Genomic DNA, 25,497 nt, shown 5'->3' on the forward strand with positions numbered 1-25,497 from the left:
GACAGAATTGCATACATTATAGGTAATGACATCCAAGATGTGCCGGGCAAGGATGCCCGCCAACCCCCCAAAAAAGAAAGAAAGAAAAAAAGATTTCCCTAAAGCCACAGATGTTTCAGCTGAACGTTATAGTTGTGTTACTCTGTGACTCCTTTGCTATATTGTCACTATGGTATTTCATCAGTTTGTTTTATTTAGCTTACCATAATTCAATTCAACTCTATTTGTTTTATATAGCACCAAATAACAACAACAGTTACCTCAAGATGCTTTATATTTTAAGCTAAAGACTCTACAGTAATACAGAGAAAACCCCAATAATCACACAACCACCTATCAGCAAGCGCTTAGTGACAGCAGGGAGGAAAAACTCCCTTTTAACAGGAAGAAACCTCCAGTAGCTCATGGAGGAGTAGCCATCTGCACTGACCGGTTGGGGGTGAGGGGGGGACAGAACAAAAACAGGAAGGCGGAGGCAGCCTAATGGCCGTTACCAGTTTTTCTTGTTTAGGAGCATCTGGCTCATCATCGCTTCATATCAACATCCTTTTTTTTCACGGTGTGTTTTCTGAATTATTTGCAAAGAAGCGATGTGTTTGGTGTGTACATTTGTTACTTGACAAGAGCATTATAAGAACATTATATATAATATATACATTAGGTGAATGTGCAGTAGTAGCATGCATGCAGCAAGCAGGTGAATTCTGTACAATAAGTGAATTAAATAAGAATAGACAATCTAACATAGACATTCAACATGTTTCATTCACATATATAGGTGCATATAACCTATATGCTTTCTAACTTCTTATGAAAGCACCAGGAGCAATTCAGCAGATTTAAAGTAGAAGAAACCAAGAGCTGCTCACAAAGAATAATGTTTGAATAATCCTGCGTTAATTTGATATAAACTCTTAAACAATATGAACGGTCCTCCGAAACACCCAATTTAATCTGAACTTACCCTTTCCAGGTATGAGGCGTTGTTGAACAACCAAATAGATAGTCTTGAAGGACCACTACTACGAGAGACAACTAATCTAAGAGTGCCTTACCTATAGGTGGTTTGTGGAAGCTGCCATTATGACTTGTAACTTTGAGAGTGGCAGCCTCTAGAGTTAAGTGCCTAAACAGCAATACCTTATTGGGCAGGCAGGTTGATGTAAAAGGAAGGGGTTGAGTTAGATGACCTTTTACCGTTTGTCTGAGGTCTAATGCTAATCATGCAGACAGCTGGAGATGTTGTGGTGTAGTTGTTGTATTGCCGTGTGGGTTCTTTGTAGACGGGGGTGCACAAAAACCAGGCATGCATGCATCTGTCTGCTTGGACTCTCACTGTCTAACGATCACAGAGTGGAATGTAGTGGGCTCGTGGACATGGAAAGTATAATCAAGCCTTAATGCATCACAGATGTAACCTTAACTTAAATGCTATATTTAGGATAAAGGGAAATAAACTTTATTATTATAGTCTGGTTATTTTTCTGTGCTCAGTGACTGCAAACAAATGGGAAAAACAATTTAATAAAAACCAAAAATTACATATTCACTGCCTGGAATAACAGTTAGGATTGGGGGGGTTGTGCCATCGCCGAAGATGACTTAGACCTCTGAGGGTTAAAAGAATACAGCCAAACTGCATTTACGGCTGGCTGAGATCTTATCACAGTCCTGCTGTGCCTTTGAATGCATGCAGCTCTGGAATTGTTGGGCAGTTTATCTTGTCCAGATAAGATAAACATTATACAGATAAGATATACACTTGTAGAGAGCATGTTGCTACCGTAAAGTCAATGTTTCACATATGCTCAAGAAAACGACAATAGAACTCTAATCATCTGTTGCAATGTCTTTATGATTTCTGAAAATAAATGTTAAACATGAGGAACTTTAGTAATTCTAAAGTATCTCAGGGCGAAAGCAATAAACAGTCATGATCTCCACCTGAAATTCATGTTCTACAGTTATACTGCGCTTGTGTTAGACCTCATAGTCTACATTTGCAGAAAACAGCCCCAAGCTTATAAATGCATCACAGAGAACACACAGGGAAAGGTTCCCATCACTCAAGAGCAGTGGTCTGGCCCAGGAAACAAAATAATGCCTGTACCCCCTCCCATTTCTAGCCAGTCATGTTGCTATGCAATAATATTCAATAGTAAGCAAGGCCCTGAAATAGCGCGACACTACCCAGCAAGAAAGCATTGTTCACTCAAGAGAAATTGGTTTTGAAAGTGCCAGACTGAAAGACTGTTAAAGAAGTGTTGCATCAAAAATTGCTTTAAGCCACAAAGCTACCATAGTGTCAGATCTGTCAATTCAAAATGTTCAGACTTGAAAGACATGTAAAATATGGGGTGAAAGGGATGAGTCGGTGCAAGGAAGAAGGCAGGAACACTTAATGTTGAGAAATATTTTCATGATTGTTTTTCAACCAGCATTTTGGTTATTTACGGGCGCCGCACACAACCAAATACACTTCATCGCAATGCGGTGCAAAAAGAAGAAGAAGAAAAGCGGGTTAACAGCATCAGTCCCAGCTCATTAGCCACACTGACAGTCTATTTTACACACCAAAGTTGCTGCTCTCCTGTATCTCTGTTTCATCACTGTTTCTTTGTTCTGTGCTGTTTAATCTAAGACATCAAACAGTGCACCTTACAAAGAAGTCATAAAACCACAAATTTCATTTAAAAATGAATGTCGCTTCCAATCACCCGGTGAGGGAGCTCATTATGATTTTAGCTGTGCTCATTATAATCAAATGGAGTCTGACCTTTTGTCCCACTGCACTGCTTTGAGAGCGGCTGTAGGCTGTTGATAAAGAGGGGAGTGACAAGGGTTTTAATAGTGAATTGTAATTTTCTGTCCAAGGTTGAAGATAATATTATATGAAGGTTCATGTATACTTATTCCAGATTAGAAAAGAAAGTATTCAGATGTAAAGTTCAGGTCTGGACAACTATCTAGAGTCCTTGAATCCCTTTTGCAAAGCAGGAATGCAATTAACAGTAAAGACTTGCCATTATCCGATGTTGTTTACCATCTTATTCGAAAGTTCCCGGAATTACTCAAGAGCTGCACTTTAGAGGAGCTATATTTGGTCAAGTAGATGTTGCCAACAATGACGACACCCAACACAGCACTAACCCATATTTTACCGCGTCATCTGTATTGATTACCAAAAAGATATCCAGGCTCTCATTAGTATTTTGGGAGACGACGCAATTTAGAGTGAGTTAGATTGAATGATTGGAAATAAAAGGCCCCGCTAGATTTCTCATGTTTGACCGAAATTGGGGACAAAACGTACTCATGTTGGTGAACAGCCAAGGAGTCCAGGAGGATATGTGCAAAACACTAAAATTCTACAAATACAGAATTGCAAAGCACACAGCAGCAACAACAGCGTGATTCTGGACCCCCAACTGACAAAAAAAACAAGTCAAGCAGCTTTGGCAGTAGAAAGAGTCCTTCGTACATTGTAGTGTTACTTGATTTCCTAACCAAACATCACATTAAAAAAAAAACAGCTATTCCCACTGCTCCCTCTCTGGCGTGTATCCACGATACTGCAGTTCTTAAACTTGACTGGAAACACGAGGAGGAACCCAACGCATATAAATGTTTCACATTTTTTTCAAGCCTTCAAGTTATGTATACAACTCCACACAAACTCCCAACACAAACAGTAACTCTGAAAGTGACTCAATGATCCAAAAGTCCATGGTTACTTGGTGATTTTTCCAACTTCCTGTGTTGTGATAATTTGACAGCCATGTGGAAAAATGGAAGGACATAGTGATGATTGTAAATAAGCTACTTGCTTAGCCAAATTCACCACAAATCTTGGCAAGTCAACCAGGATTTGTGGTGAAATATCTTATATTTTCTGTATCTAACTAAACACTCATTAAGCATATACTCATGCTAGTTAGGTGAAAGGCGCCATGATACAACAGTCAAATTGCGAAAAAACTCTGTTGCTTTTAAAGGCGCAATAGAAATACATTTTTAATTGAATTGAAAATGGTGCTTGGAGACCAACGCGCAACCACAATTACTGTGATTGTGACCAATGGACTTGGTTTCTTCAAAGACGGCGACCAAGTCTGCAACCACTCGCAGTCAAGTCTGCTATCAGTTTGCAACTGCATCAGGTAAAATTAGTAAACTGCAGAATGACATCGACACTTATCAAAGTTGCTTTTATAAAAAAAACAGATCCAGAATACAAACAGCTGGCAGCCAGATAAGCTGAGTCTCATGTAGTTGTGTTCATTAACAAAGACTCATTCAGACTGATGGCAGCATGTTGGTAATTTATCTGGATTTATAAATGAGACAGCAATTATTTGCAAACCTTCAACAATCTGTCTGAGTCAATGCAGTTGGAGTCAAACTGCAATAGTCTGTAGACAAGTCACATTCTTTACGATCGAAAGGTGAACATTTAATGCCCTCAACTTCTGGGCGACAGTTTGGTCATGGCAACTGGTTGTAATTGATGACTGAAACTGAAAAAATTCAATGCAATCACCAGGCAACCACTCATTCTTGGTTAGTGGTTGCCTGGTGGAGGTGGTCATCCTGCTTTTAATCCAGTGCCACATGGTTAAAAAATGATGTATGAACTGAATTGTAGCCCAAAAATCAAGGCACAGTTAGTTACAAACTCTTATGTCTTAATTTGGAAGAACAGTTTGTTTGCGATGCTGTTTTGTTACTTGTAGAATTTCATCCTTTATTTTTCACATTGGCCTTTTAGATAGAAATATAATGTGGATAAATGGCTGACAATTTCCTAAACAATTGAACTCTAGAACGCTTGTTAACATGATTAATTGAGAAAATTAGACAAACTTGGGTGTTTTGCCCAAACAAACAAACCAAAAAAACCCCCAATTTAATATGAAGCCAGTGGATGCTTATTTTTAAGCGTTCTTTAGGAATTTTGCAAAGCTTATTTACTGTGATTCCGCCAGAATATGAAAGCTTGTGCAATTGCTGATCTAAACACCAAGCACAGGAGCTCTTTCCAAGAACAAAACCCTTTTCCTTAGGACACGATGTGTTTCATGTGTGCAGAAGCACAGACAGCAGACAGAACCAGGAGACACATCAAAACTACAGGCTAGTTAGCATGATCGGTATAGCCACCATGGCAGCGCTGCACAAAAGAAAACCGCTCCGTGCAAAAACTCCAAACTTCTTCAATCAAAACTGGAAAATATATAAATAAATCCAAAACTCTGAGGAAAGCAATTCTGTCTAAAAGGAAAGCAACTGAGCCAAAAGCAGAGTGAACACTGGCGTTGCTTTCCAAAAGATAAAAAGAACTCCAAGTTTCAAGAAATAACAATGGGAACTTGTATTACACTTTTTTGCCTCGAGGCACACAATTGCATCTTAAAACTTACAGCAAAGGTCAGAATGGGTAAAAATTGTTCAGTTTATATCCTAACAGTTCCAGCCAGAGACCTACTGCTGCTGTGGAATTAGACAAAAGTCATTCTAATCACTTCAACAAAAAGGAGACGCATATTCCTCTATTCATCTATTAATTTTTCCAGACCATTTAAGGGCTCTCGCAAAGAAAAGCAAAAAAAAAAAAAAAGTATCCACACCTCTAGCAGACTGCTTGAAGGGTGTATTTCTTTTGAAAAAGTCATAAATGCCTGCTTTACTGCCACGGCCCAATCATCAATCATCTTTTGCTACCTGTTTTGAAATGCTGAATGTCTCTACTGTAGATAGAGAGATTAAGACTGTTGGGATGACATTTTGAGGCTGGTGAGAAAATGATGTATGACTTTGCTCGGCCTTCGCTGGAGTCTCTTAAAAAAAAGAAAAGAAAAGGCACTACAATGTGCAATCCAGTAGCAGTTAAAAGCCATCGCTGCGTCTGATCGTCACACAGCAATGGAGGTGATGATGACGACGGCTGTGCTGAATCCTAACAGTTTCTCTGCCTGTCCCAAACCGCTTCCCTCTGCTCTTCCTCTTTTTCTTCCTGTTTTCTTTTTGTTTGTTTTTTTATTCTTCCCAGCTGTGCGTCATCTGGCATTTGTTTGTATCCTTGCAGACATGAGCTAGCACAGGAAAGGTGCGCCGAGCCAAATGAGTCACAGAGAGGAGAAGCTGTGGTCGTATGAAGGCAGTCAAAAGAACACGAGCTCCACTTTTACATTAGCATTTTCCACTGGTTCAGATCAGCCATGCAGGGCCGTTTTATATCCAGCAAGCAACCTTATTTCCCTGAAGATTGATTATGTTTAAAGCTTGGTAGTGATGAAACTTTAGTAGGAATTCTAGCATAAGATTCAAATAAATAAAGCAGGCAACAATAAAAAAAATTATGACTCTGTTTATTGATCACACACTTTACTCAGGAAAACTCTGTAGCCTGATTCCCTTCACATACTATATGCCTTTAAAAAAAAAAAAGGAAAGAAAGAGAGAGAGATAATTAAGCTGTAAATTGTGGGATAGTGCATGGCTTGTCAACCTTGGCTGTGACACTGACAAGAAATCTGTCACCTGCTTTAGGTTCAGACTTAAATATTTCAGCAGCCTTAAGAAAAAAAGTGCTGAAGTGGCTCTGGGTGAATTCCACTGCTAAGCAATTAAAGCAGCCTGGAAGTCACAGCGATGCTATTGACTGCGACACTTTGGCAAAAGGTGCAGTGATCAGCTTTAAAAAGCTTAATTTTGGGGGGTTTTAAGTGACTCGAAGCAACTGTGGAAAATAATCACCAGACAGTACGCTCAGAAGCATTAGCAACAAAAAGGATGTTCTGTGGAAGTACATTTGTTTAGAAATTCACTGAATGACAACGGATTTTCCATTGATCTTTCTGCGTGCGGTTCATGGCACTTATTTTTGTTTCTACTTCACTTCAGTGAAAATCTTCACAAAAGCAGCAGGAGGGAAAAAAATGAGGAAAGGCAGGATACTTCCTTACCTGTGACTGATAGCTCAGTAGTCCTTCGCACCACAAAGTTCCCAAACGGCACTTCACACGTGTAATTCCCAATGTCATCTTCCCGTACTTCCTTGATGGAGAGAATGTCCTTCTTCCTTTCAATGGTTTGTCTCCACTGCTTTGGCTTGCACTCCTGTTTTGTTTTGTTTTTTTCAAAGACAAAACAAGAGGATGGAGATACAACTTGTAAATGTAAAGCATGAACACTGGTTTCTTTAAAGTAAGAGGGCGGGGCTACAATAATTTTCACATTTCCAGTATCGAGTGGTATGATGACAAACTTGCATTCAAATGTCATATAATCTGTACTCTGGACATCATGAGCCGAACCAATGAACAACTCCAGACAGTGTTAAGAACTTTAACTACACATTTAATCCTTCAGATATTTCATATAAGAAAAGGAAGTGTGCTGCTGTAGTAACTGAAAGACATCTGTCATGTTGACAGAGAACAGCATAAAAGGGAAGCTCTGTTTGACTTATTTACTGTATTCCCGTGTATGTTTTCAGCTTTTATATTTCTCATTTTCTTAGCAAAATGAAAGGGAAGTATCAAGATTTTTGACCAGTACTATATATTGCTTGGATTTATTGATCTCCTTTGCCTTCTAGATTTGTGGTGTTAAATTTAACACAGTTCACAGTTTTATGACCAAATGCTCTCAGTGCTTTTTGTGTATTAATTATTATATCTGAATTTACTGTACTTTCACATTGATGCCTGTCAGATTCAGTCTCAGCTTCAAAGTATATCAGATTTTAAAAACAAAACAACTAAATCTGTAGAGAACCTCTATAACTAAACACCGTATCATAAAATACTCCAGCAGCTTTATAGCAGAGAGACCTCATATCATATCACACAGCACACAAACTTTGTTTGATGCCAGATTTCAGACATTAGTTTAGTGAGCTCCTGTTGTCCCGACACAAATACTCTTTTAAACTGTGATGTATGAGACCGGGTGCCTGCGCATTTATCATTCTGAGGCAGGACTGCAGCACCAAATTAAGCTGCACCACCTATTTGTAAAATCATTACTGGGTTTATCTGTAAGTTCCTTCCTAAACTCTTAGTGATTTTAGGATTTACTTCATTGGGTTGCATCATCAGTATTTGCTCGGTTGCTTGGTAACATCTCTGGAGCCAATCAGAGGCAATCAGTGTGAACAGGAAATTATTTCAGCATCAGGAGCTGTAAGAGCCCAAAATAACACACCGAGGCCAAATTATATATTGGAATAATTGGAAAAAATAAGCACCAGTTTAATAATATATATTAATACACATATAAAAAATGTTTTTTTTATGTGAGAGTATATTCAGTCAGAGTGAATAAGAAACATTACATTATATTGGCCTAATGGTCTGCAGTTTCAGGTCTTAAATTAGAAAACTATTATTAACTTAATGGGTTCATTAAAGGGGGCTAATTCTGTTCATTTTCATCTACATATTTTTTATCTTGGACTTTACTAGGGTAGCTTTGCATGATTCCAAGTTCAAAATAATTCCTATTTGTTATACACTGTAACAGTCTCTGAAATAAGCTTCTTTTTTTTTAGCTTCATTTATTCTTTTATAAGTCAGTTTTCCACTGATTTGCTGCCCCTCGAAATCAGACAATTTGAACAGATGGTGTGTCCCACCCACCCACCTCTATCCAGCGTATGAAGGTTCAGTCATACAAGGCTAGAGGCTGGCTGACAAAACCTCCTTGCAGTTGCTTTGATTACTAGCAGACTGTCACAGTCGCCTGTAGTTTGCATTTACTAACTAACTGTGAAACAGTAGTTGAACTTCTAAAAGTGAGATGCAAATTAGAAACAGAGACCAAATTTCCCACGTGTGGGACTAATAAAGATTATCCTATCTTATCTCATCTTATCTTAAATGTGCTGATTTATATGATAAGAAATAATTTGTACACTAAAGGTAAACAGTCTATATTGCCAGTTAGCATCATACTCTTCAGAGTTTGCTAGTTGGCAAGTGTTTGCAGCCAAGTTATTATATTATTCTGCAGAAACTATAACAATCTGTTAGCAAGTAACCACAAGGTTTCCTGGGCAATATGCACTTTTCCGTAGTTACCGGTGGTTACCAGTGGGTCCAGTACAGTCTGTACGCCTGTGTGTCAGAGAAACCAAGCATTTTATAATATATATTTTGCACAAGACATTTTCATTAAGGTTAATTAAGGTGACTCTGCTACACAATGTTGGTTCTGGAGTTGAGTTTTAAGCTCTTTTCTCTATACTTTGACCTGCCTCAGTCTTGTGGCATTTCCTGACTCTTTTGCTCAATTATGGACATCACTGTTGGCACTACTGTGTCACAACATGAGGCTAGGAATCCTTTTTCACTACACACGCTTTAAGGAAACCTCCATTCTCATCGCGACACATGTGAAGAGTTCTAAACATAAGCAAAAAGTGAGGATGACAACATCAGCACGGATAACAAATTTGTACAGAATGTGATGAATGTGAAAATCATTCTGGGTACTGGTTGTTTCCTTTCACATCAAAATCGGGCTCCGTGTGCCCAACAAGCAGCAGGGAGCAGATTCCAACACAGAATGACAGACCTGGCTACTCTATAACTGCACTGACAAAATACTGTGTATCGTAGGATTGGTTTCTAACTGTGTTTTCAGTATTTGTTTGGATTTGAAAGGACATTTTTCCTATGCGCACATGTGTTAAAAATGGAGTTCAGCTTGTAATGAAGAGACTAGCTTTTAGTTTCAGTCACTGATAATTTACCTGATCAGTTAAAATCTGTGAATAGCTGGTAAACACTACACTGGAGCCAGGTACACACAGAAAACAACCAAAAGTACAACACGAGTCTTATTTTCTATCTCCACAGCCCATGTAGCCACGTAGGTGGCGATCATGAAGTAGGCATGGACTTTTAGAAACAGCCTTTCAACTTTTGGGCCACCTGAGGCAAAAAAAACTAGGGCACTGTGGGAAGCGTCTTGCAGGATTGAATCAGCCCACCAACAAAGTGAGAGCCAATAACTGGAGGGTGTGGATCCCACTGGCATTATCTGCTATTTTAATTTGATTCCGCGGGAAATGGAAGTGGCCACCTAATCAAGCACACTTTCACATTTGATAAATTGGCCCCCGAGCTGCGCCTACGAGCTCTGGCAAAGAGGCCTGTTGGACACAGAAGGCCTGCCAGGTCGGTTCCACTGTGGGCCTCCCAACTCTCCACACAACAAGCAATATTTTCCTCTTTTTGTTTGACCGCTTGAAAATGTGGTATTTAAAGCTAAGTTTAACCAAAACACGACCCTAACCCTTTGTTGATAGAGTGATAGCTGATGAAAAACTCTAACCATACCTTGTACCACACGATCTCAGGCTCCATTCCTTGCTGTACATAATCCTCAATGCCTGGGCAGATGATGTCTTTGCTTTTGCTCAGCTCCGCCTTCTCAAAGAACCTCATTTTGGAGTTGTAGCAGAGGTCTGTGTCATTCTCCGCCACCGTGAGGGACATGGACACCTTCATGCAATACGTGGAGTTCCTGCAAAAGATAAAACGTTAACAAATCGGTCAGTGTAACAAATGGACCCGCGTCACTTTTTGAGCTCTTGCCAGCTGCTGAGCCGAGAAGCTGTCAGCAGTCCATCTCCGAGCCGCTCAATCAAAAATTCCTGGGCTAATTCCTGGGATTGAATGTGAATCATTAAACGCAACAGAAGGAGACACAGAGAAACCTTTGATTTCTTTTAAAGGAAAACCTGCCTTTAATGCTGAATAACTACTGATTCCAACAATGAACAGCAATGATGCATAATCAGCTTATCTGTGCATATGAATATATATATTTGTATATATACAGTACATGTGTCCTAATGAAAAACCAATGGGTGTTATTGAAGAGCTAGAGCGCTTACAGTCAACAGCACTCGAAGACTGCCTTTTGTTTTCATGCGTTTTCGCAGATACAGTGCGAGCTAGCAGAAAATGACTTGCTACAACTGATGTACTGTAAGTGCTCAGGTCATACACATAAAGAAGAGAATTTATAACACGAGGGAGAGACGGCGTAAAATGCGAGATTACTCGTGATGTTTGGAGACTCCATGCTCGCCTGGCTTCGCAGATACGGCCGAGTATTTATCCACGCTGGAATAAACATTTCATTTTACTGCTCGGCACTGCGGCGCGCACCTTCAGTGATTTGTGTGTCTAAATGTGAGTCGAGCGCTCGTATGCAGGCAAGCTCGAGGTATCCTGGATGAGAGCTAGGCCTGCCTGAGTGGGTGTCGCTTCACGGACAGCCCCGTGAGAAGAAGCGATCCAGCTGCTAAGCACAAGCAGCAATCCTCTTTGTGTCATTAATGTGACAGCAATTTTGAGATCGGATCTGCTGCTCGAGTAATTCTTAACCCAACTTGGGGAATCGATGAAGCCATTGATTCGCTGGGAAAGTTGTGCTATTTAAAGGAGGAGGGGGGGAACAGAAGCAAAGGTCCTTGATGATCAATTTATGCAATAGGGGCACCTTTTCTTTGCCCAAACCGCCTAATAAGACTGTCACAATTGACAAGTACACTTCAGCCCTACTGCAGCAAATCCCCCTCCTGGTTAAAAGACCAACAAATTGGCAGTGTTTAGGAAAATCTCACAGCTAATTTTCCAACTAAAGCTGGTTACACAAATTGAGCTGAACCAACAAACAATTACAAACATGTTAAATCCTTACATAATTGCGAGGCATTAGCTGCCTCGTGGATTAGCGCGAAAACACACTGGTCTTCACCACAGTGTCTGCAAACAATCCCACGCCCCCCACCCCCCTACACTCGAACTGGACGGCTCCACACGCTCCTCTTACTGTAAAGTGTGCCATTTTTCCTGAAGCCCGGATGCAAATGTGACATGATGTGGAGATTATCCCAGACAACTTCTACCAGATGGACACCTGTGCAAATGAGATCCCACGGGTGCGCTCTCTTCCCTGTTAAATATTCTGGGCAGCGCTGATAAACTCGCAGGCTGGTAGCGAGAGAGAGGGAGAGATAGAGAGCGAGAGAGAACTGTGTCATCTGCTCTGCATGAGTGATCGATGGTGCGGGCCAACACTCTGTCCTACGATGTCTTTCCAGCATTTCACATCCATCACTGACGCCTTTTGAGCCTGGAGAAGCTGGACGATCTCTTGACTATCCACTCAGCATGTGTGCAGTCATATTCAAGAAGCTCGCTCAGAGAATAGAGCAGGGGAAATTATCCTCCCGCACCACAGTGGAGGACTCGACTGTACGCCATGCAATGTAAACTCCTTGTGGATACAGTGATAACAAGCTAGGTGATACCATGGCATTAATGGGCGCGAGTGCCTGTCAAACGTGTCAGACTGAAGAGGATATGCAATGTCGTGGCAATGATAGATAGCATCCTGCATACATCAACCCGGAGCAGAGTAAGGCTGACAGCTATGGTACACAGCTGGAGGGCAGGCAGAGGACTTGAGATGCAATATGCGGCAAATTCAGTGAAATTATGTGCAATGGTCAGTTCGGAGTTAAGCAGCCTGGAGAAAAGATTATGGCTGTCATACTGGCAAATACTCAGGGGATATGGTAGTGGCTGAAATAAGGGGATAATTAAAAGCTGACTATATATAAACTTTGATACAAATATTTTTAATTTCTTTTATTGACTGAGAATAACCCACCTGAAGATTAAACCACACTGAACCTGCCCCCTTTTTTTTGCTCAGCAACTCTTCCATCTGATATTAAATAATAGGGCTCAGAATTGATTTGAAAATTCTCCCGAGAATCCGGGGCACCTGTGGGGAAATTAATGAACTAACTTAATGAATCTCTTAATTAAAATAACTCCTCTCCAATATAAATCGCATGATGAAATAATTGACGATTTATTACAGCTGACTTTCGAGTAACAATAAGGTTGTTGGGGAATCGTCTGGTGTAAAGCAGACACCGCGAGGCAAAAAAAAGAAATAAAGTCCAAAGGTTGATTAAAGGTTACCTTGAGACAATATCATTACTGGCAGTGAAATGAACCCACCACAGGTATTAACCCTAAGAGATTTAATGCAGGCAGCTGATATGCTGTACAGTAACATTAGGGTCTTACCTTAGGCTGCTATTAGCATTTAAATAGAGATGTCTGAGGTTTACCTTGGTACAGATGTTTTACGTAACAATTTATGCTGCAATAAAATAACACGCTGCACAAAAATAGTGGGGTTTCTTTTCATATTTTTGCCTCTTAACAACTCTGAAACTACTTACAGTCATTTTAAAATGCAATAGCTTGAAAACTGCTGAAAAAAACGAATCTAACAGCAACAACCTATTTAGAAAAATTGTCATTGGAAGTTTTCCAACTATCTCATTAGCATCCAAAGGAAAATTAAATCCAACATCCAGGGTGATGGTTGCGCGTCCTTCATCGATGCAGTTTGTATTTCTTTCTTTTAAAATAGTTTTAAAAGGAATTCTTACAGCAACCAGGACAGAGTTTGTCTGCGTGCATTGTACAGGGGAGGGATTGTTACTACTACTAAAAGCGCTATACAAATACAGGCCATTTACCATTTACAACCGAGTAAATTCTAATAAAAGTAATTTATTAGAATTTACTTGGGTCCTGATGAATGAGTCCTGAAAAATTGATAAAAAACCCTAAACAGGAGTCTGAATTGGAAAAAGGATGATCAAATCAACACAAAACCATCCTTTTAAAGAGTCCTAATGAGATTGGAGGTTGCGATCTTTCATACGGATGAAAACAGCCTTGAATAGTTTAGCTCCTGCGTGAAAATTAAGCATGAGCAGTCTGAGCAAAAACCAAAACACAAGGTCATTTTTGACACGTCTTTTTAGGACCCCATTGCCATATACCAGATTCAGGAACAAGCCTTGCTACATGCTTTGCTTGCTTGCCACTTGAAGCTTAAAGTTATGAGAAATCTAGGGTCCATGCTTTTTTTTTTTAACTTTTTTTTTGTTATTGGTGAGAGAGGCAAGAAGGCTACGAAGCTAAGGTCTCAGTCACACAGCCATAAACCTTGTTGGCAACTCTGACTAACTGGGAAAAATGAGAATTCCCACATAGTTTGCAGGTTGTAACTAGATATAATTGGTCCCACAAAGGGTCCCGTATCGAAAACCTTTTTATGTTTCTGTTGGTTGCTAGCAGCCAACCAAACACCATGTAGAAGTGCAACTTGACAAAGTGCAAAACAAACTGAAAACAAACTGAGAATGTCTGATTTCAAAGCAAAGGTTGCGCTTTACTGCTGCAACCGGCCGGCACCTAACAAAAGGTTCAACTTTTACTTTAAAGCCAAGTGGTTTCTTTTACCAGTTTGCATTGCACTTCATTGTTCCACTACCACTTACAGGTGTCTTTCATGCAAACTACCGCCAACCATGGCAATCTGCTAGCAACCATAGCAATTGCAAGGAGAATGTTGTGACAGTGCTACAAACCTCTTTGCAACCTATGTTACCCAATTGTAGCAACCTCTTGTAACCACTTGACAACTGGACAAGAAATACACACTATTCCCTTGCAACCAGTGGTTACTAGTAGTCAAAAGAGTCAGGAGAGTCACGGTTTTGTGGTTGTGGATTAATTTATATTCCTTAATTATTGTTATTCATGGTTTTGATTCTCATTATTATGTTTATGTTATATTCTTATGTTATACTATTTGTTCTTAGGCTTTAGGTTCCCGTTTTCTTGCCTTCCCCGTGTTCCACGTTTCTCATCTTGTCTCCTTGTTCCCTCTGTCTCACAAGTCAGTCGTGTTTCTGTCTCTGTGTCAAATCTCCTTCCCATTATAAAGGAAACCAGTTCTTTCTTTATAGTGGCCAATAGGGCTGGGCTATATCATACCGGTCACGGTAATACCGGTGCAATGTTGGGCAACGATCGGAAAATGAAATATCGCGATAGAATATGGGTAAAACGCGCATGCACAGTGCTTTTGTTTACATACGCACATGGCGGCGACGCAGAATGAGAAGAGAGAAAGCGCATCGTTAAATGAAACGGATGAACCAGAATTGGTTTGTAAAAATGCTGCAACTTCAGTGGTGTGGAACAAAACACTATTTTTGGTAGCGCATGCTAGCAGGCCGTCGTTATTACTTTTTTTGAAAATACTGCACAAAAATCAATCCTTTGATTTTTCTGAAAATCGACAGAGCCCCTTATGATCCCGTGTGTCTTATGTATAAATTCTGGTTGTCTTTACTGACCTCGAAATGATTTTATGTACACGGCGCTCGAAAATCTGTCAAATGTTTTAGTACGACTTTGCTAAGCTACGAAGCCACACCGCTGGATGGATTGTCGGAGCATTACGGCTGTAGTAGGCAGGCGCCTCGCGGAGTGATACGTACTGTGCTTCAACATAATATTACCGTATTGTGTGTGCATAACCGCTTTTTAAGTGTTGTGGATATTATACATGGTTATGCTGAGGATATGTCGGCCAATTTCCACTGGAAATGCCTTTTGGTTAAACTGTCAGCAAGGAATTTGCATTTGCACTGTTAATTTTTTATATAACTTTAATGCACATAAAAACAGCTGCTTGTTTAAGTGAAAATACATTGATGGGTTTTGTTGGGTTTTTTTGCACCAATAAAGCTGAGGAGTTGTAAAGTATTTTGTCTAGTGTCAATTATATCGTCAGTTATATCGTTATCGCAAATTTTCAAATGTATATCATGATAAATATTTTTGGTCATATCGCCCTGCTCTAGTGGCCAACAGGGGTAACTCCTATGGTTGTAAAAAAGAAGTGGGAAATAAGTCTCTAGAAAAAAAAAATCCCTAGGCTCCACTGACCCATGTCCCCAGTCAAACTTTTCTGATGAGTTAATGTGCTCATTTGCTAATTTCACATCTTATTTAATGAAGCATGATGTCACGTTTGGAAGCCAAGAGAGAAATTTTAGATACAAATAGGGTAAAGCAGTGTGGTTACTTTATGACTCAGTGTGTCAGGAACATTTGATTTTTAAAAAGCTAAGATGGTGACAGGTTTATGTTTGGTCACCATAGAGGAGAATCCAGGCTGTGGTTGCATAGGTAACCATCTAATGCATTTACCATGCTTTAATGTAATCAGGTAATAGTGCTCTTTGCATGAAAGTTATGATACTTTCCCATTCTGTATCCCTAACCATTATTCACCTATCATTGCTACGAGTCACTGAATTTCAGAGACAACCCACAGTCTCACCATAATGTTTAACCTCTCGCCATTAAACATTACAAATTCATGATGTCAGATATATAGAGCGTCTTCTCTCTCTGAACAGTCTATATGCTTATAAGCAGTTATAACAGAGGCGAGGAAGACTATAAGTGCCATAGGTAGCAATGGCTTTACAAAAAAGGCCGATAAACATCAAATAGCGATTCAAAGCAACAGGTACAAAACTGTGAAAAGTAAAGGTCAGAAGGTGAACTTGCTACCAAGCAGTACTCAGATGTTGGTATTGTAAATCTGGATATAGGTGTAAACTGTAGCAGGGACACAAAAGTTTCCATGACACACTGTCATCTGTGTCAGCCCCCAGGTGTATTGCACTACCTACCCTGTCCACACCTAGCCAAGATTAACCCAGGCAAAGATGGAGTCGGCCCAGTTACTCTAAATCAGGTTTTTATGGTCTCTGTATTATTTATGGGCAGAGCGAAGGTCACAGTGAGCGGTGGGAAGACTGGGGCTCCTACCTGTAGCGTCTGCTCATAACTCACCTGTCAAATCCAGCACCAAGCCTAGGATGATTAAGCACCGCGGCTACCCAAATCTGACTGTGGGCCAACTTGCTCCTACTTAGCCCCTGTCTAAGAGTGTGGCACTTGTCTGCCATACTGGAACAACAGACTCCTTCCTCAATAACAACCATCCACCTTTTATCTCTCTCTCTTCCTCTCTGCTTGTGGTTTGTCTCTGTCTCTGCATACACCCGCCCAGCCGCCCTTTACTCGCCTGTCTTGTAGTACACAATTTCTCAGAGTGGAATGCACACCTCTGCGGATAATTTAGTTTAGCCACGCTGTGAAAAACACACGCCTGCATCCGTCTACACATTTGCATCCACACACACACACAAGCATGCACATCCAAAAACACAAAAAACATGGAGCAGCAGTATCTCTGCACTGTGCAATACGCAGTGCTTACAAGACTAACTACAAGGGACCCCACTGAAGTTCAACACAGCTTTAGTCACATTATGTGGCTCATTATGCAGTAGAAATGTGATACCTTATTTTTAATGCCTTTTTTCTCTATATCTTTAGCAGTAAAGCTGTACTAACTTGGCTACAGAAAATACATTAAATAATGTAGTGTAGATTTATTGAAAAAAAATGGTCCACTAATAAGTAAAGTTTCACCTGAATGTTTTCAGGCAAACTTCTTGGAACTAAGTGATTATTTTGAATTTTAAATTATATTGTTAAGTTATATAATTTTGATTATACTGAATTTTGGAAACTGATTGCAAGTAGATTTGCAACGTCCACTGAGTTACGTCAGTTGTATTACCGTATTATCACAAATAGATTGTAATTGTCAACTCTAATCCATTCAATCACAAACTAATTGCAGACTGAAAGCAGACCAAGTCCCACATGATAGACAACACCTGGCTCCTGCCTTCAAGCTGCCATTTCAACTGCAACAAGATTGCAAGTTGATTGCACAAAGTCACTCTAATTTTGGTCGTGCTGTTGTCTCCCTAGTGTGGGTTTTTTTTCCTTGCATTTTATGTATTCAATTAAAAATGTAATGGAGCAAAGAGTGTTGTTTACAGTGGAAAAATCCTGACCATTGGAGGGACTTTTTAAATGTATTTTAATTTATTTATTTACAAATATTTTGTGATATATTGTAGTTTAATTTTTCACCGTATGGTGACGCTCTTGGTATTGGGCCCTGTAAATCCAGAAAATTTAGAAATTAAAAACAAACAAAAAGAAAAACGCAAGTCAACTTTTGCTCGAGTTTGTTCAAGTTAATGAAGTGTAAAGTATATATTCAGAATTTAAATATTTTCATTACATGGTATGTGTACTGACTCATTGTGGTTAAATAAAAAAAGCTTTGCTTTCTGAATATCTTTTTGAAAAATCAGTTAATTACACAAAAGCCACGCAGCACTGCAATTCGATTATTTAGACAAATGCAGCTATACCTTCTGAAACATCGCTATTACTGATAGCTAAATTGGAAAATGACTCATTATTATTGTTTTGCTTTCATTGAGAGTAATGTTCACTCAAAGAAAAAATAAAAAAATCCTCCACACTAAACAGAGAATCACTCTGCAGCAATGTTTATAACTGTTACCAGTTCAAGTTATCTAAAAATAAGATAATACTTTAACTCAAAAAAGAAGAAAATGTCAGAGGAACTGAAGATATTTAATCAAGAAGAATTAATCTATTCAATTTCATTGTGTATTTGAGCTTCTAGTGTTGGCAATAGATCCTGATAATTTTGGGGAACTGGTTGCTGATTCCTTCCCCTACTTCATGCTCCATCCAATATAACTCATTCTCTAAATATGATAAAAATTTACATGCAAAAACAATCACCTTACCCCAGATACCAACATTCACCAAAGACCTTATTTCTCAAGTCGGAGAATTCCTGCAAGCCTTTCCTTAAGTAAGCGTGTCTTAAACTGACAATAGCACTTCTTGTGTGCAAACGCATTACTCAGTCATTTTCTAGTCGATGCCTTTAGGGAGCTCATTTTCTATTCCACAGCACCCTCAACTCATCTTTATGCTAGCAACCTGATTTCATAACAAGCATAAACAATTTGTCTCCGTTGTATTCTTCTTCTAAATCCGTCATGACCTTATTCATTGGTCCCCAGACCCTCTGGGTGCAACGTATGAGCAGCTATACTGCTATGCATATCAAATGCAAACTAACCATCACATACCAGCAATGCTGTTGCCAGAATGGCCTGTTTTACTGAGGGCATGGGTTGCATTGGTGAGAAAATGCAAATTAGTGTTTCCAGGGAGCGGTGTGTACTGTGTAGCTGCTGAATGTCATTACGGTTTTGAACAAACTAAGCAGTTTTGTTTGGGAGGTGTAAGCCAGAAATGTTTTCTGCAACTTGCAACAAAGGAAGGCACACGGTGAGACAGCTCTCCAGATGCAACTGGATCTGGAATTTTTTCTGTGCAGTAAAACGGAGGACTAAGTAATTACTCATTACCTTAAGCTGGTAATTACATTGCTTTACTAATTATGCAACAGCAGAAGTAATCGACTACATTACGACTTACTTTCCATATATGCACATTTCCGTCATATAGTGTTGTTTGTTCTTTTTATGCTGTTTGCAAATTAATATATATATTAAAACAGAGGGGCGGGTAGATGTTTAAATGCAAAAAATTGGGCCATTTTAGCTTAGTGAAGGCGTCACGATATATATATATATATATATATATATATATATATATACGATATATTTGTGGATCTAAATGAGACGTTATTGTGAAATTAAAATCCCAGAATGCTTGTATCAAATGTTCTAGGTGCATAAACTCTTAGAATGGGTCATATTGGCCCATTGTAACACCCTCAGCCTTTGGGTGACTTGTTGATTGTTGACACTATCACTTGCAATTGCAATAGTTGGTTACCAGGCAACGATTTTTCATAGTTGCAGGAGGTTTGCACACAGGTACACTTTAGACCCCCAAAGTTTGGTTATTCTAGAAAATGTTCACGGACAAAGAAACAAACACACAGATTCCATGTATTGTAGTCAGATCGATTCAATCCTTCAACAAATTTGAATTTCTTCTACAAATACCACTTTTTGTACAAAAAGCACAACATCCTACATCAATAAATTCGATTTAAAAATGGATTACACATGGCTAGTTAGTCAGCCCGTTAGCTGCTAAATTTAGAACTAATCAAAAGAATATTCAGCAGGAAAGACAAACCAGAAATGTTGGTGTAACGTTCTTTTACTAGGATTAATGTAGTTTGTTGCTTAGGTCAATGCAGAGTTCATATTCCCTTTGGTGCTATACATGACCTACCAAATTAATACATTTGCTTTTGAAAAATAAATGAATCTTCGACAAAAGCCAGTTCAACTGCGATACTATCTTGTCGAATGTCTCACAATATGTGGCATAAGTAAAATTCAAATTAGCTCTTTCAGTTTTATGAAATTTTAATGAAGTTTCTGTCCCAGGTCCCAGCCACTTTCCTATTATTCCCTCGCCCTTAGGATTCAGCTGAGCTGTGCGAGTTCTCTTCTATATCACGGTTTGACTGACAGCTGTGGTATTGCAGATGTCTCGCTTGGAGCTCTGCTGTTCACAGTCGGTTGGGGAGGGAGAGAAGGCAGGGAGTGGGGAAGAAAAGTTGGCGGCGGTGCCAAAGCGACTGTGCTTGGGGAATGGTATTTCTGACATTTGTCTGGCAGATAAAAACCACCATCAGATATGAGGAAGAGAAGGTCAGTGTCCCTGCTATCAGATGGCGATGGTTTGGCATGTTGTTTGATGACTTCCTCCTCTCAGTGTGGTCCAGAACAGCCAAGAGGCTGGGCACACGGGGAGACATGCAGACTGGGAGGATGCAACTACATAAAATCCCCCAAAATGTGATGCTTGGGTACAATTCTGGTGTGGAATAAAACTCAACTGCAGTTGAATGAATAAAACATCTAACAGTATGTTGAACACGTTTTGCAGTTCACTATATACATCCTCCTAGATTGCCCTGAACAGTCCTGCGAAGTGCAACAACTGAATGTAGAGCTCTTGTACAACAAATTTACCACAGTGCTGGATTAATCCAGCTGCACTGAACATGCAAAACAACAACCAAAGGGAGACAGCCAGCTCCAGAATGCCCTTTGATTACCAGACTTTCACACAAGGCTTAACACTTCAGACCTCCATTAACCTCGGAATCAGAAAGTAACACCAGATGTGACCCCGGCCTTCTTTCTGAATGTAAAACACAGGCTAGCTGTCAGAACAGTGAGGTCTGTACCTGCTGGAGGGGTTCTCAGGGAACCCGTACCTTCCAATAGTAACACAGATTTAAAGCAACATAAAAATATCACCACCTGTGTAACTGTAAGACATTCCCATTTTATTTATACGTTTATGCAACTCCTAAATAATTTATATTTATGGGTTATGTCAGGTGCTTCACATGATTTTGACTCCATGTTTGTATTTGAGGCAATAACGTGGCATCCTGGAGGAGAATACCCACCTATCACACTGCTTCTTCTCGACGTCTTTAAAAGTTTGTCACATAAAGCACCATTTGGAATTCCTTTGTAGCCGGAAGGAAAAAAAGGTCTCCTCTGCCCTCCTACTATGGAACCTCCTCCAACAGAACTCCTAGGCCTTCACTGAACTCATTTACCACCAGACCCAACACTGCAATCACTGCCACTGCTGCATCACCATTACAGTACCACACAAACTTCAACCCTCTCTTAAAAAAATAGACACCCACCAAAGGTGATGTATGCATATTTGAAGCTTGACTGTTTTGCTCATATCTCTATAAATTGTAGCACTTTCTCACGGTAGAATTTTCTCCTAAACTTAGCTCTGGAACTCTCTTTGAGAGTGTATCAATAAGAGATTCACACGCAGGGCGGTAAAGACAATTTTCTCTCACTATATTGCCAGACAAATGGTAGTAGGTTAGATTATGTAATAATTCTGCATAATAATTTCTGAAGCTATTTCAGCACAATTTCCATATAACAGTCAACCTCTCGTTTTGCTCTCTGTAGCCAGGAGCCATTTGAGCTCAGCTTAATCAAATGCAATCGAGTGTGGGACAAATGTCCAATCAGAAGCCGTGTGAAGGGCAGGCAATGAAATTGACTTGAACTGAAATGTTTGCACATGGTGAATTAAACTGATATTCCAATTTTTACAAAAAAACCTCAATATACCCAATAAATATATGTAGCGCCAGTTTTTCTTTATTGCTAAGTGAAATAAAGAAAAAAAACACTCATCAAGAAAAAAAACGAGGCATCTCAAATCTCCATTTACCAGCCACTCCATGAGGTATTAATATTCAACTGTTAATGCAACTGATAACCCCAAAATTTGGTCAGCCAATCACATGGCAGCAAATCAACTTGGACATGAAGACATGGTCAAGACAACCTGCTGAAGTTCAAACCGAGCATTAGAATGGAGAAGAAAGGTGATTTTAGTGACTTGACATGGTTGTTGGTGCCAGATGGCCTGGTCTGACTATTTCAACTGTTGATCTACTAGGATTTTCCCACACAAATCTAGATCAAACCTTGAAGCAGATGGGCCTCACCAGATTCATGAAAGCATGAATCCATCCTGACTTGTATCAATTGTTCAGGCTGCTGGCAGTGATGTAATGCTGTGGGAGAGGTTTTCTTGGCAGATTTTTTGAGTATTGTTGCTGACTATGTCCTTTTGGACCACAGGACATTGAGTTCACTGTAACAATCACTAGACATCAATCCAGAGAGAAACTTAGGGATAATGGAGCAAATCTGCAGCAGGCATGCAATGCTATAATGTAAATTATGGACCAATTGTCAATTGAATTCAATCCAATTTTATTTATACATCACCAAATTACAACAACGGTCACCTCAAGGTGCTTTATGTTGTAAGTTAGACCCTACAATAATATATACAGAGAAAAACCCAACAATCATATGACCACCTATGAACAAGCACTTTGGCGACAGTGGGAAAGAAAAACTCCCTTTTAACAGGAAGAAACCTGCAGCAGAACCAAGCTCAGGGAGGGGCGGGGCCATCTGCAATTTGTTGGGCTGAGAGAAGGAAGACAGGATAAAAGACATGCTGTGGAAGAGAGTAGTGATGGGATTTCCGGCTTGGCTCACTAAAAAGAGCCGGCTCTTTCGGCTCCGAACCGGCTCTTCAGGTTGTTTTGTTGCTTTAATTAATTTATTATTAACAACAATATAAAATTATACACAAAAGGAATTACTAATGTAAAAAAAAAAGTGGTTTTATTTATATATGTTTATATATAAAGATATGCGGTGGCCCCTAGAGACAAAGCACGCGCAAACTCCAAAACACATTTCTAGCGTTAACCGAACTTCCAAAACAGAGCTACCTAGATCACTTAAATTACACAATTGAAAGCATATGTGTATTGTTTGTGTATTTATACACAAGCACTCATATATATTCAAATAATTAAAAAAAATGTTCATTTACCTGTTACTACCACACACCAAATCCGGTCGTTGGTACTTCCTGGCTTGTGTAGCCACTACACTGCGCCTAGCATCCTGGAGCACTTCTGTTGTCTTTTGTACGTGTTTTGGACTTTTTACGTGTTTTGAAGTTTGTACGTGCTTTGTCTCTAGGGGCCACCGTAAATATACTTTTATTTATTCACTCCACATAAAATGTAATAAATAAATTATATAATATGGGCCTGCATGAATAAACTTTCTGAATTCTTTATCATCCGCAACTGAAAATAGTTACTATACCTTTCTAATGTGACGTTGTTGTCCCTGGCTCTCTTTCTCTCTCTCTCCCTCCCGCTCTGATCTTGTGCTACTGCGAGTGTAACGATAAGTGGAGGCATTTTGAGGGGAGTATCTGTGTCAGAGTGTAAAATGATTGAGGCGGAATTTTAAGATACTAACATTTAAATACATGCAGCAGCAAATAGCCTGATATGTTGAAAAAGTCTAGTCTTACAGGAAGATCTCGAGCCATTGGAGCCATTGGAATCACTGGAGTCAGATAATGTGTACATATGAATCAGATTCCTTTTTCTATAGTCTTCCTATGGGTTGATGAAACCATTCGCTGAAAAATTACTAACAAACAATCTCTAAAGCAAGAATCTGAATAGGGATCATTGCAATGAAAAATTATACACCGAAAACTTTTAAACAGTTTTGGGATTTTGAATGCCTTTTCTCCATACATGAAAGTCTATTACTAACCAGGCCCTGGCCCCAAAATGGTTTCAAGTGCACACTCCTCTTTGACACTGCCATTGTATCACCAGACAGCCTCAGTGAATACCTGGCAAAGTTCACACAGCCACATCAAGGCTGAATAAAGCACAGTGTGAAAGGTGGCCTGAGCCCAAACAGCAGCCCATACATCATCAGACAATGGCTGTTGGAAAATATCCTCAACTAAACCACATAGAGCCAACTAAAAGGCTGTCCAAGCACTGTCGACAGAGCGGTCTCTCTCGCTCTATACAGGTGTACAAAATAGTGAATATAGGGGAGCATCATCAATAACCCCTGGCTGGTGGATGAAGCAGCTTGGCCAATCCATATCACACAATTAACTAAAACTCCACCTGGGTGCTGAGAATAACTGCTGCCAGAGTTTTGGCGCCAACTCTCTTATAACCTCTCAAAGTTGTAGTTTGGAAGATGCTTTTTTTTTGTTTGTTTCCATCAGTCACCGCTGTGGTGTGACTGTGCATTTCTTGGATAATTTGTTGATAAAGTTTATCGTAGATCTTGTTCTCATATATTTTTCACTGTGCTAGCAGCTGAAACTGTCTGATAGTTTGCCAAATAGCTCAACTAAAGGTGGGATTTTTATAAATTTCAGTCTTAAAGAAGGAATATGACTTTGGCAATCTTTCATATAACACCATCTGCAGTTTAAATAAACCTGCAAACCACATTACTTTTCCACAGAGCATTTTGTGTTTTGTGCTATGTTAGCTCTTAGCATTGTAATATTCGCCATCTTCCATTCAAAATACAGATGACAGTGGAAGTCTGTTAACAACCAAAACAACCCAACCAGTCTGGGGAGACAACATTTTCTTTCTAACAAGATACAATTACCAGGGAAGATCAATCACTGGTTTCCAGGCCTGTGTGACGAGGTGTTTAGCAACTGATTTTAGAGGAACAGCCAGCAACCATTTGCAACTATTAGGGAATAATTTTTTTTCCTAGCAACAGGTGATCACCGGGCAGTTCAGCTTTCATAAATGGACAATGTGTGCTAATTCTACTTTTCTACTTTAGCAAAACCATGATCAGCTATTAAAAATCAGCTTTGTTATCATAAAAATAACAGCTTTTTCCACTACCTTCTCATTTTTGACCTACAAATAGCTCCCACTGAATAAAAAAAAAACCCAATGAAGTAAAACCTGTTGTGAAATGAAATCTAGAGCCGTTACACATCTTTTGAAAACGGAATCTAACAACCCGTGGGTGAAGCAGGTATTAATTATCATTAATTATTGTATTTTTTCAGTGTTTGATAACAGTTTTAGCAAGATTTAATTGGAACATATATTCATTCGACAGTACGCCATCTCAAATTGAATTCCAAGAATAACGCTTCATCGGGACATCAGTGTTCACGGCTCAGCAAAGATATTCTACAGAGCCAAAGCTAACTGATCGACTCCTGCCAGGTAGGTTATAAC

The 25,497-nt window shown here is 39.5% G+C and overlaps 1 protein-coding gene across 2 annotated transcripts in view; it reads right to left on the reverse strand.

Moving 5' to 3' along the window:
* The window catches only part of LOC102196907 (interleukin-1 receptor accessory protein-like 1-B), a 342,277-nt gene that overhangs the window by 178,285 nt on the left and 138,495 nt on the right, over positions 1–25,497 (reverse strand). For both annotated transcript variants that reach the window (XM_005730958.1, XM_005730957.1), the window contains exons 4-5: positions 10,347–10,533; positions 6,966–7,119 (exon numbers count right to left, since the gene is read on the reverse strand). In XM_005730958.1, coding sequence (XP_005731015.1) covers positions 6,966–7,119; positions 10,347–10,533 — 341 coding nt within the window. The remainder of the gene's footprint in view (positions 1–6,965; positions 7,120–10,346; positions 10,534–25,497) is intronic.

The sequence above is a fragment of the Pundamilia nyererei genome, unplaced genomic scaffold (assembly GCF_000239375.1).
Source record: "Pundamilia nyererei isolate P.nyererei 1_Seehausen unplaced genomic scaffold, PunNye1.0 scaffold00040, whole genome shotgun sequence".
Classification (NCBI taxonomy): Eukaryota; Metazoa; Chordata; class Actinopteri; order Cichliformes; family Cichlidae; genus Pundamilia; species Pundamilia nyererei.